Here is an 11,798-nt window from a genome sequence, read left to right on the forward strand (position 1 = left end):
ATCTATAGAACCTAGGCTTATGGGCAGACTCAACAATCGATAACCATCGATAAGTGTGCCACACAATAAATTAGCATTCGAACACACTCGAGATAGTTATCGATAAGTCATCAATCATTATCGATAAGTCTTTGCTCTAGTCAGCCTTAACTTTCAGATATCTGTATACCAGACCAATCCATATTTATCGATAAACTTACGTATACAATGTATTCACATTAAGCTGCGCGCAGCGATAACGATACAGCCTTTTTTTGGCTGTATTATCGATATATTTTTAGATCTAATCTTAGCTGTTGCACTCGATTCTTTCCATATACGATCAATATTTATCGATTGGTTCACTATGTACTTGATTTATTATAAAACATATCGATGCACTCAAATGTAATTTTTAGTCATCTGCAGAATATCAAAATGCTCAGCGCTGGGTCCTGCCGCTACTGTTTGGCGCCAGGCTGTCCATGATTGCCGACAGCTGCTTGGAGCGCAGGGAGTAGACATTCAGCTGGCGCTTCAGTATGCCGTAGCTGACCGCATCGTGCAGATTCAGTAACACTTGGCGCTGGAATTCCGGATCGCTGCGATGCAGGCGCGCGGCTAGCGTTGAAACGATTTCCGTATCGCGCATCGGACGCTGTGTGCTCTGTAGCAGCTGCAAGATGCTGCGCATCAGATGACGGACGAGGGGGCGTGGCTGCGGCGCCCGGCGCAGCTTGTAGCCTACCTGCATGCTGCGCCGCCACTAATGATCGCTAGGCATTTGGCAAAAGAATTTTTAACAGAGTTTTTTTTTTCAAAATATTTGAGTTATGTGTGTTAGAGCGAGAGAGAGCTAATGCTGGACTACAGGCAGCAGGCTGAGGGTTTGTCAACAGTTTGGCGACAGCTTGGGCAAGGCCAAAACGACCCAGGCCAATTAATCAAGGCTACACGAAAAGGGGGAGAGGAGCAGGAAAGCTGTATGAACTTGAATAACCTCACGGTATGAAAACGAAACGGCGCGAACAAAGGCGGCCCATAGACAAAACAGCCAACAGCAGGACGAATATGTGCGGGCGGAACAACAGCAACAACGGGGACAAGTTGAAGGATGAGCGCTGAGCGCGCGCCGCCAGGACATCAAGTGACATTTTGAGCAAAGACAAAAAGTCATTATCAAGGCGACAAGCCAGCAGACAGGACGACAGTCGAGACGAGGACTCGTGCTCATGCACTTTGCCGGAGCATGTGGAGCACGTGGTTGCGTTGTCGCCATGTTGCTGCCTTTTCCGGCATTTTGTTTACGATTTTTGCCCGCAATGCCCAACCAGTGGATCGCGCTGCCTTCCCTCCCGTCGCTCCCCTCACCCACTTGTACGGATTTCCTTTGGAGCCAAAGTTGGCGTCAGCGATGCCAGTTTTCCCTGAACGATTTGCACTTGTTCGTGCCGTTGGCAGCTTTTTGTTTGGCTTTTTCTCTATTTGATACCCTGTACGGTTGTGGAGAAGCGGATATGATGAGCTTGACAGCGTGTAGAATGACTAAAATCGAGATCTTGAGCGAACTTACTAATCGATAAATATCGATTGGCATCTATCTAATCTAGTATCTAATATTTAGTATTTCTCGCTGATCGATAGTTATTGATTTGTATCTGATCAAACAGCTAAGTGAGCTGAGATCACTTATCGATAATTATCGATTTGCACTCAAGTGCCAAGTCAGGAGTCATTGTGAATATCCGAAATAATTAGAAACTGAGCACAGGGTATCCGAGATAAGAGTGCTCTCCACTAGTTGTACTCTTATTTATTCTTTTCTACCCATTTTTTTGTAGAGCAAAAATTCTTCTCTCACTTCTGAGTCTCCTTTAAGCCGCCAAGTGCAATTGTCATAAAGTGTCATTGGCTGGCGACGTCGCTGTCGACGCCTACGCCGGCGCTGACGTCGCTGCGACAGTGTGTGTGTTGTTGATGCGGTGAATCAACTTAAATGAGTATCCGTAACTAAGAAGCAGAGAGTAAAATAGCGCGCAGGGTTGCCACCCAGCCGCCAGCCGCCAGCCGCCAACCGCCAGCCGAGAGGAAAAGCAATTGGCTTTGTGCGCGATTTAGCTTTGTGTTTTCCCATTGGATGCCCCTGAAAGGAGAGCGGAAAAAGTAGAAAAGCGGGCACTGCAAGGGGCTCAACTAACAGGGAGCACAATGTCGGCCACTCGACGCAAGTGAAGCCCGAGTCTGTGGCCAGTTGTCGATGACTCAGTCAGCCTTTTTACAGCTGCCAGACGCAATGAAGCACCTTTTTGGCTCTAGGTCCTTCACGAGCCAGTCAACGAGCAACAGATTGTGACTAACGCATAGTCGGGGACAAATCTGGCTGACTGAAAAGAAGCTGAGAGAAAGTTAAGCTGCTTGAGGTTTGACAGTTTGCTGAGAAATCAGAGGCTGCTGCGTTTGGACAAAAGAATCGAGAGTAAAAGAAAGATGAAAAAGCGAAATATAAAGAGGAAGAACAAAAGAGCAGAGACAGAGAAAGAGAAGCAGAGAGAAAAATTAAAGGAGAAAGATAGATTTATAGAACGAGATAAATGTAGAGAGATAGATACAGAAGGAGAGAGAGAGGAAGGGAGAAAGAAGAAAAGATATAGATAGATTCAGAGAACGAGACTGAGAGAGAGAGAGCGCGCGCGCGAAAAAGAGAGAGAAATAAAAATACAAAGAAAAATACAGAGAGAGAGAGAGAGAGAGAGAGAGAGAGCAAGAGCAAGAGGAAGAGAGTGCCTTTCTCTGGTGTTAATATAAAAGAAGACACGTCTACAGACATATATTTATCATTGATATAAGTTAAGGCTTTCTCACAGCAATTGCACAACACTGGAAAGCTTTTGCACACAACTGTACACACGCACTGTGCTTTGAAAGTCAGAATAGTCTTAAGGCAAGCGAACGCAAACAGACTGTGCGGGATCAGTGGCGCAGCTTGAGGTGCGTAGAAAGCTGTGTACTTAGGTGGTTGGGTGGTTGCGGGTGTGGGTGGTTGAGTCTTACGTTTTTGGCTGGTTAGAGCACAGTTATGCGTCCACGCGGCGGCTGTAAGCGGCTTAAAGGCAAAGCAGCAGCCAAAACGTATTATGCTGCATAGCCGCAGGCACCAGCCAGTCACATGCACCAATGCATATGTGTGTGTGTGTGTGTGGCAGGTAGTGTTTGGCCAGGACAGCTGCTGGCATGTGGCCAAAGCAGAGGCCAAACCAGCCGGCGGGCAGCGGCGTTGGGATGCCCAAAGCTGGCGCTGAGCTGCGACCAGATTGAAAGTGACAGCGCGACGGCTGCAAAATGTGTGAAGTGTGCCGTGAATGGGCCATCAAGTAGTAGAAGAAGAAGCATCAGGAACAAAAACGAGGCTACGGCCCACCTGTGGGTGTGGCCACATCAATAGGCATGCGACTAGGCGAAATCTGCTTTTGACAACGGCGCGAATTGAGAGCAGCGCCAAGGCACAAGCCACGCGGAACCTAAACAATTCCTGCATAGATGCGCACAACCAACAACAACTACAACACGCACACACACACACAGAGCTGCCAGGCAGAATGACAAATGCTTTGATGCCGGCAGCACACAATGCTGAAGCTTTCGGTTGGACACTGGCGTCACTTTTGACTCCTGGACGACGCAGACGGCGACACTGAGCAATTGCTATGCATAAATATTCTCACTGCACACACGCACCCACACCCATACACCCAGCACACAACCACCTGTCGTTCAGTGGGTCTAGCTGTTGGCTGTTTAGCTTATAAACATAAACAAGCTGTGCACAAATCAAAACAATCGCGCGCAACATGTTGCGCGCGTGCATGCGCATTGCACGGCCAGCAACAATGTTGCTAGGCAAGCCAATGTTGCGAGAGCACAAAAGAGAAAGCACGCTGCACTTGCGCAAAAGGACAAAACAGCTGAATTCCAGACTCACAGTTAGTTCAGAGCAAATGTTGCTAATGATGACAAGCAACATCTCTAAGCAATTTGAAGTTCAATTAATTTTGTATAGTCTACCTAGTTGTATATAGTTATATAATATCTTGGTATATATTAAATTATATACATTAAAAACAGTGTATAAAATTAGAACATTAAATTCAATTTAAAATTTGTTCTCTATAGATCTTCTTCTTCTGATAGTCACTGCCCTTACTTGAATTAATTTCATATAGGCTGAAAGCTTTTGAAAGTTTTTGATGCAACAAAGTAAGCTTCATAGTCAACATAGATATCAGTATACGAATCGCAGATACCCACAATTTATACCAAATAATAGTTTATTAAATGTCCGTTTAGCCAATAAAGACACGAGCTTCAGCTGTATTCGAATACCTGATACACGCTCTATAGAGTATGCCAAGAAAGTGCCTCAAGTGCTTGAGCAAGCACATGATACAGTTGCTATATAGAATATAATACACCAAATATTCACTATAAGATACAGCATTATGTGTAGGGTATTTGCCTTTCGTCTATCGATGCTGCCACTGAATCTACCCTCTGACTGAATCGATAGTTAACTAGGTGTATGGGCTAATAAGGCGTATAGATGTTACCATGTTTCGCCGCAGACCATTTCGCTGTGAATGGCATTTAGGCATAATAACGGTAATTTCACACACTTAACTGTTAACACAAATAAATTGGTATTGGATGGCATCGCCTTAATCCGACATAAATGATAAACGAAACATATTACAATGAGTTGCAGGCTATACTTATGGTCAAATACCCTGTAATTAAGCTAATGCTGGGTATGCCCGAACTGCTCAAGCAGTTGGCGACATTTAAGTGACAAAGAAGGGCTTGCCTAGGGTATTCTGCTCTGTGCTTTAAGCTCAATACCCTAGCACAAATTGTCAACAATCAGCTGAGTACAACAGAGTATCTGCTAGTCTTAACACAAATGAAAGTTAATGAATAATTAATAATTGCATTTAGGTTAGAATAGACTTTCGTTTATTGTACTTGAAAGCAGGGTATGTTCAAGTCGACTATACCTCAACTTCGTATTTATATGTCTGTATGTATTATAAGCTGTGCGCTGCGCCCAATAATATTGTTGCACATCATTTGAAAGAATTACGCTTGGAATTTATTTATTTTTCCCTCTCTGGTGTGCGTGTATGAGGGTGTGTGTGTGTGTGTGTGCATTGCATGCCAACGAAATTACAGTATAAAAATGCTGTTTAATTAGCATATGGCAGCAATTAATTAATTTGTAAACCGAATGCAGCAATTCGAACTTTTGTAGAGGCGACTGACTCGGGCGGAGCGAGGGAGGAGTGAGGGTTTCGTTGGGCAAGGGTAGGCAGTACTGGATCGACTCCTTATTTTCACATTAAGTCAATTGATTATAATTGAATTGGAAAACAAATAACAATAATAACATAAAAGTGCAAATTCAAATTCAAATTTCAAGTCCCAAATTCCAAATGGCTCAAAATGACAATCGAATTGGCCAACGGGCAACGCATTGAGCAGTATCTTGGGTTTTTAACTGAAGTAGCATCTGAATCAGAGTGCTTGAGAGAAGCTAGATGGCAGCAGATAAAAGTACTGCACTCGCAAATACCCTGTAGTTGAGCAGCAGTTGAAGTGTACAAGATATTTAAATATTGTTTAGTGTTATGATGATATCCATATATAATTTAAAAAATATATCGATATCATATGGAGAATATATCGATAAGTTACTTCAAATACCCTGTAATTTACTTGATATTCACTTCAAAGACATATGCTACGAATCTTACCGTATATTTATATATAGAAGATATCTTAAGACCCATAAGTGAACGATATTTCTTAATACCGATGTATCGATAACAAATGTATATGCAGTTATCGATAACTGTATCCACTGTAAATTTATATTTTATATACATAAAAAAGAACTCAATATCTTGCTAAGTCAAATGAAATACATCGATATTAAATATCGATAGTATATCGATAACAGCTAACTTAGAAACAGGTGGTTAAAATAATGAAAAACAAAAAGCTCGAACCTGATCAACTTGCCTACATTTCGTTTGATTCGATATTTACAGGGTATATTTGAAAAAATAAAACTTAATGCATTTGCAATATTTGAGCCCCTTCAGTCATTCAGACATATGGGCAGACGCCCAAACAGCCCACATTAAATGTTTATTTAATGTAAAAAGTGAAATAAACAAAATAAAACAAGCAATGAAGTGCCGTTGATCGACTAGCAGATACCCAGTAATCGATAGTTTAAGAGACTAGGAGTAGGAAGCATGTGTATTTAGATACTCATTGAATATGTGGCTATATCTTAAGGGAAAGCTAAAGCGTCGCTCACCAGACTGCCGACAGCGTATACCCGCTCGCCAGGCATCGATTGCGAGGCATTTAAATTGAAATTAATGAGCGGGAAAGCGCATACACATAAATTTATATGTATTCGCATTAATGCTGATTGCTAGGCAAGCAGGCTCGCCTTTACATGAAACAAACAGATAAACGAAAATAGGGGCGGAGTGGACAAGGGGCCGGGCGACGGCACAACTGTTGACAACATAATCGACTTGTACTTAACAAAAAGTTGCAATGTGTTAATTGAATGACATGTGGCATGGGCGGAGGCTTATGCATTGTCATCGGCATTAACATACAAGCAAGTGTTATCGTTATCGTTATCGTTATTGTTGTCGATAGCCCGTACGCAACGCTTGCATACAGTGCTGGGCAGCCAGCCTTGAAGTCAACCCAAGACTCCTTTGCCACATCAAGCACCAGCATGAAAACCTGCAGCAGCAAGGCACACAGAGTAAATAAACTCTTCATATAGCTTCTCTATATAGCTCTATATATAGTAAGTTTTGAATAGAGCACAAAAAATAGTTAAGCTAAGCCCAGGCAGCTTCGAAATGCCTGTTACGCATAGATATATATATATATAAATAAACACATGTATCAGATCACATCAGGGCAATTCTAGTAATTCCAAGTTTATCTCGATACTCGGGCAAGGATCTGACCATTACTCACTTTACTTTTTTATTAGCATCTATACGTTTGACTAGTCTCTCACTCTCTCTCTCCCTCTCACTCCTCCCCTCCCCTCACTCTCTCTCTCTCTCTCTATCTCTCAACTATAAATTTGTACATAAGATATTGCTAAATATAAGGAAACATTGAGATTCTTCCGGTTTCCAGTTCTTAAATCCATTCATAATTTCCAGTTCGTCTGTTTAGCTCAAAGTTTCTCAGTTAAATATTTTCAGACATGGCAACGTCTTTAATGTTTTTTAATGTGTATTAGGTGGGGTATGTTCATTATTCATTATTCATTATTCATTCTTCAACATTTTTCGTGGCAAACAAATCAGAATTCGTTTCACACAAATTAGTCAATTTGATGCTTCGATAGCGCCGCGTGGCACGTGTAGTTAGTGGCACTTGCCACAGCGACCATGCCGCAGGCCCAGACCGAGACCCAGACACAGTCCCAGGCCCATGCCCAAGCTGAGAGCAGCGCCAAGTATTAACAAAATGGATGCCAATGACAAATACCATTTCATTTCAGTGCGCTGTGCTGTGCTCTGCTGTTGCGACGTCGTGTCAATAAATTTCATTGACATGTCATCAATCTCAATTTGGAAGCAGTTCGTTCTCTGCTGCTGCTGCTGCTGCTGCTGCTGTGACAGAGATTCAACGCGAAACGTGTTCTTAGTTACAGTCGTCGATTAGATTACATCTTGTAAACAGGTTAGACGCTTTCACTTCTGGCTACAGCTTTGGACTTCATATGTTTCAGCTTAGCTTCCATATTCGATATCCACCCTGGGCTCGATGTATTAAGCGTCAAATTGCAGTGTCAGTCTTAGCTTCTGGTTCTACTTTTCAGTCTATGTTCTTATCAACTAGCTCTTATAGTTCCAGTTCCTGCATCCAAGCAAGCTTCTGACTCAGCTCCATTTCCTGCTCTAGTTCCAGTTCTAGCAGCAATGCAATACCAGTTCCAGGCGCAGTTTCAGTTCAGTTCACTTTCGATCATCAACTGCCTTTATAGCTGTAGTTTTATCTTTGATCCAAGTTAAAGTTGCAGTTCCGATTGCCAGTTCCAATGTTCCAGCTGGTTCCACTGACAGTTTCGCCTTCAATTCAACTTTAAATGCCAGCTCTAGTTTCAACTTCAGTTCTGGCTCTATTTGCTATTTTAGTTTCAATTCTAGTTGAACTTTATATACCTGTTTCACATCCAGCTCTAGTTCGACTTTTAATTCAAGCTCCAGTTCTAGTTCAAGTTTTAATTTCAATTCGACTTTCAGTTTTAGTTTGAGTTCTAGTTGTGGTTCTAGTTAGAGCTCAAGTTTCGGGTCAACTTCGTAAACTAGTTCCGGTTCTAGTTCCAGTTCCAGTTCCAGTTCCGGTTCCAGTTTCAGTTCCAGTTCAAGTTCCAGTTCCAGTTCCAGTTCCGCTTTCAGTTCCGCTTTCAGTTCCAATTCCGGTTCCGGTTCCAGTTCCGGTTCCAGTTCCAGTTCAAGTTCCAGCTCCACTTACACTTGAATTTTCAGTTCTCGCTTAACTTTCAATATTCTAGCTTGTTCTAGCTCCACTTTCAGTTCCAGTTCCAGTTTTACTTAAAGAATTTCAGTTCAAATTTCACTTCCACTTTTAGTTCTTGTTCTACTTTCAATGTAAGTCTTAGTTCAAATTTATGTACAAGTTCCAGTTCCAGTTCCACTGTTACTTTTTTTACAGTACTGCTTTCACTTTCATCACCTGTTCCAGTTCCAGTTCCAATTCGAATTCTACCTACCAGCATTGAGCCTTAGTCGATTTGATGTGAAGCAATAAATTTTATGCATACGCACACTCAGACACACACACACAGTCACACACACTGACACATATAAATTTGTTGCATACTTGAAGTGTCCGCACTGCTGTTGCATGACAGCTATCCGCAATGTGCCCCGCCAACCTCCCGCCCCTCCCCTTTGCCTCACACAGCCCCCATGCTGCCCCCTTGCCTCACTCACTCCCCTTCGTTTGCTGTTGCCGCAGCTGGCACTGCGTTGACTTGCGCCTGGGGGCGTTTCAAGTTTGCGTTTTGGTTTTGGCCACTTTGCTGTTGCTTTGAATACTTTTTATTTCAATTTCCGCCCACAAAGCGGAGGCAGCAGTAGCAGCAGCAGCAGCAGCAGCAACAAAAGACAAATTTATGCCACATTAACAGCTAAAAGCTTTCAAAATGCGTTTGGATGCGCCATCAGGCGACCGGCGACCGGCGACCCTCGGGCACTGAGCCGACACATCTCCACTTCTTGCCACAGCTACCCCTCCGGCCCGCCTCTGCTCCTGTCCCCCCGTCCATGCAGCTATAGTTACGCCCCCTCAGCCTTAAAAAACATTTTCTTGCGACTCTGACCAAAAATTTTTGGCACAATTTGCTGAATATGGCAGTGTGACTGCCTTACTTACCCCGAGGGCGGCCGATTGGGGGGGGAGGCATGAGGGGCAGGTGGCGGCTGCCCAGCTCTCTGAAAAATGCGCTTAAAAACAAAAGCGAGACAAGCATTAAATTTAACGCGACGAAAACTTGTCCCATTTTGTTGTCTTTCCTGCTGCTTGTTGTTGCTGCCTGCAGTTGCTGTCTCTTCTCGTTGTTGTTGTTGTTGTTGTTGTTGTTGTTGTTATTGCTGTGCGACAAATTTCAGTTAGCTCATCTATGCGACGCGTCATCGTGAGTGCGCTGGCAACACCCGCCGCCGGCTGTCAGGCAGCTGGTTACGTCAAAAGTGCAGCTCAAAACTTCAAAACGAGTCACGTTGCCAAGCCCCGCTGCCTGCCCCCGCCACCTCGCCAAGCATCCCCTACTCCACATTCGCTTTTGGCCATCTTTTAGACCATTTCTGTTAGCTGCTTGCTGCATGCGCTAAAATTAAGATTTATGAAGGTTGTAAAAAACAACAGCGACATCACTGAGCGGAGCTAAGCTGAACTCAACTGAACTGAACAGGGTGCTCTGTCTGTGCGGGTGTGTCGCAGCAGCCCCCAAGTCTCTGCCAGCAAAGGCGAGCAATGAATGCGCCAAAAAATTTAACGCCCAAATGATTACAAATGAGTTGAACAGCGGACAAAGTTGCGCCCCCGCAAGCAGCAACTGTTGGCGCCCCAACCCCATCCCCACCCCCACACACACCCCCCTTAGAGCTGGCTGACTGGATGGCTACCCCCTGCCCCCATACGCTCAACATCCGGTACAGCCGTCGCGTCCTGAAATTGTGTCATTGCAAATAAAATCAACGGACGTGACGTCATCTCAACAATTTGCATTGTGTTGCCAAGAGAACAGTGACGAAGGACAAGAGACAGACAGAAAGAGATGGAGAGAGAGAGAGAGAGAGAGAGGGAGAGAGGCGTGACTGTGTTGGAAAAAATTAAAGTTTTAATTGTTGAGAGAATTTTTTTTGGTCAATATAGAATATTTAAATGTCCCTTGAAACTTTTCATATATTCAAAACTAAAAGCTTCCTATGTGGAGCAAATATAATCAAAAAGGGAATGCCTCTAATGTGAAAACGAAGAGAGAAACCATATGGCCATTGAGAGATATGAAAGATATAGATGTAAAGGACAAGTAGAGAAGAGAGCGAAAGAGATGAAGAGATAGAAAGAGGGAGAGTAAGGGAGAGAGAGAAGAGTTGATATAGCAGTTGAGATAGAGATAGAAAGAGAGGGTATTAAGAGAAAGAAAAAGATAGAGAGAGAGAGAGAGAAGGAAGAAGAAAATTAAGCGTGGGAGACAGAGAGAGAAATAATGAAAGAGAGAAAATTAGAGAGAGAAAGAAAACAAGTCACAGATAAAGAAGGAGAAAAGAAAGCTAATATAGCAAGAGAGATAGAAAGAGACAGGGAGAAAGAGAAAGAGAGAGAGAGAAGAATACAGTATGCGAAAAAAATAGAGAGAGAGAGACAGGGACAAAGAAGAAAAAAGAGAAAGACATACCAAGATGAGGACATGACTCGCTACTCACCAGGATATGTTCAAAGCCTACACAGGGCGATACTAAATGCAACAGAATAATGCTATATACATATATATGTATATAGATGAGTGCTTAATTATTAGCCTTTTTTTAGCATGAGAATCGCATTGAAGGGCATTAGGGAACAACTGACCGCAAATATGGCTCGCTAATTGTGTTGTGCTCTAATATTGACGGTTCATAATTAAATTGTTGCTAAGTCCACTTTAATTACGCATCATTTATTATTTTTTCTGTTTTTGCATTTTACACGAATTTAGTTTTAGTCGAAACACAAAAATAGAGAAAGCGCAAATTAAATAGTTTAAATAAACTGAAAATGCGTATGAACGTGGAAGGCAGCTAATCAACTCGTTCCACGGCACTCGGCCACATAATTAATTTGCTAAAAACTGTAATTTGGAATTAAAATTAAATTTGATTCATATCACATGTAATGAAATAGTCGAGTCGTTTTTTGTTTGCGATGATTTTCAAATGTGTGCGAACGCAATTAATTAAGTCGCCGACTATTTGAGCCTAGATTAAAATTGCATTTATAATGCGCTGATGAAAACAAAGCCCACAACTAAATGGCCTCATAAATAGCATTGTGCCACGCTTGACTAGCTGGCCAATCGACGTGAGTGTTGGGCTAGCCTTCATTGACACTAGGTTTATTGACATGATTTACAAAAAGGAAACAGTTTCAGAAATATTAATAGGCTTACGCTTAGCCTTCATTGAAGTGGATGGCCGACTAAGACG

At 42.8% G+C, this 11,798-nt stretch overlaps 1 protein-coding gene across 1 annotated transcript; it reads right to left on the minus strand.

The window, feature by feature from the left end:
• Positions 1-339: 339 nt before the first annotated feature.
• On the minus strand, positions 340-833 carry LOC111605226. The gene has a single exon (XM_023323657.2). It carries the CDS (start codon positions 731-733, stop codon positions 422-424), a length of 312 nt encoding a protein of 103 aa, XP_023179425.2. The 5' UTR covers positions 734-833; the 3' UTR covers positions 340-421.
• Between the last annotated feature and the right edge of the window lie 10,965 nt (positions 834-11,798).

Source organism: Drosophila hydei, unplaced genomic scaffold (assembly GCF_003285905.1).
Source record: "Drosophila hydei strain 15085-1641.00,03,60 unplaced genomic scaffold, DhydRS2 tig00000296-arrow-arrow-pilon, whole genome shotgun sequence".
NCBI classification, from domain to species: domain Eukaryota; kingdom Metazoa; phylum Arthropoda; class Insecta; order Diptera; family Drosophilidae; genus Drosophila; species Drosophila hydei.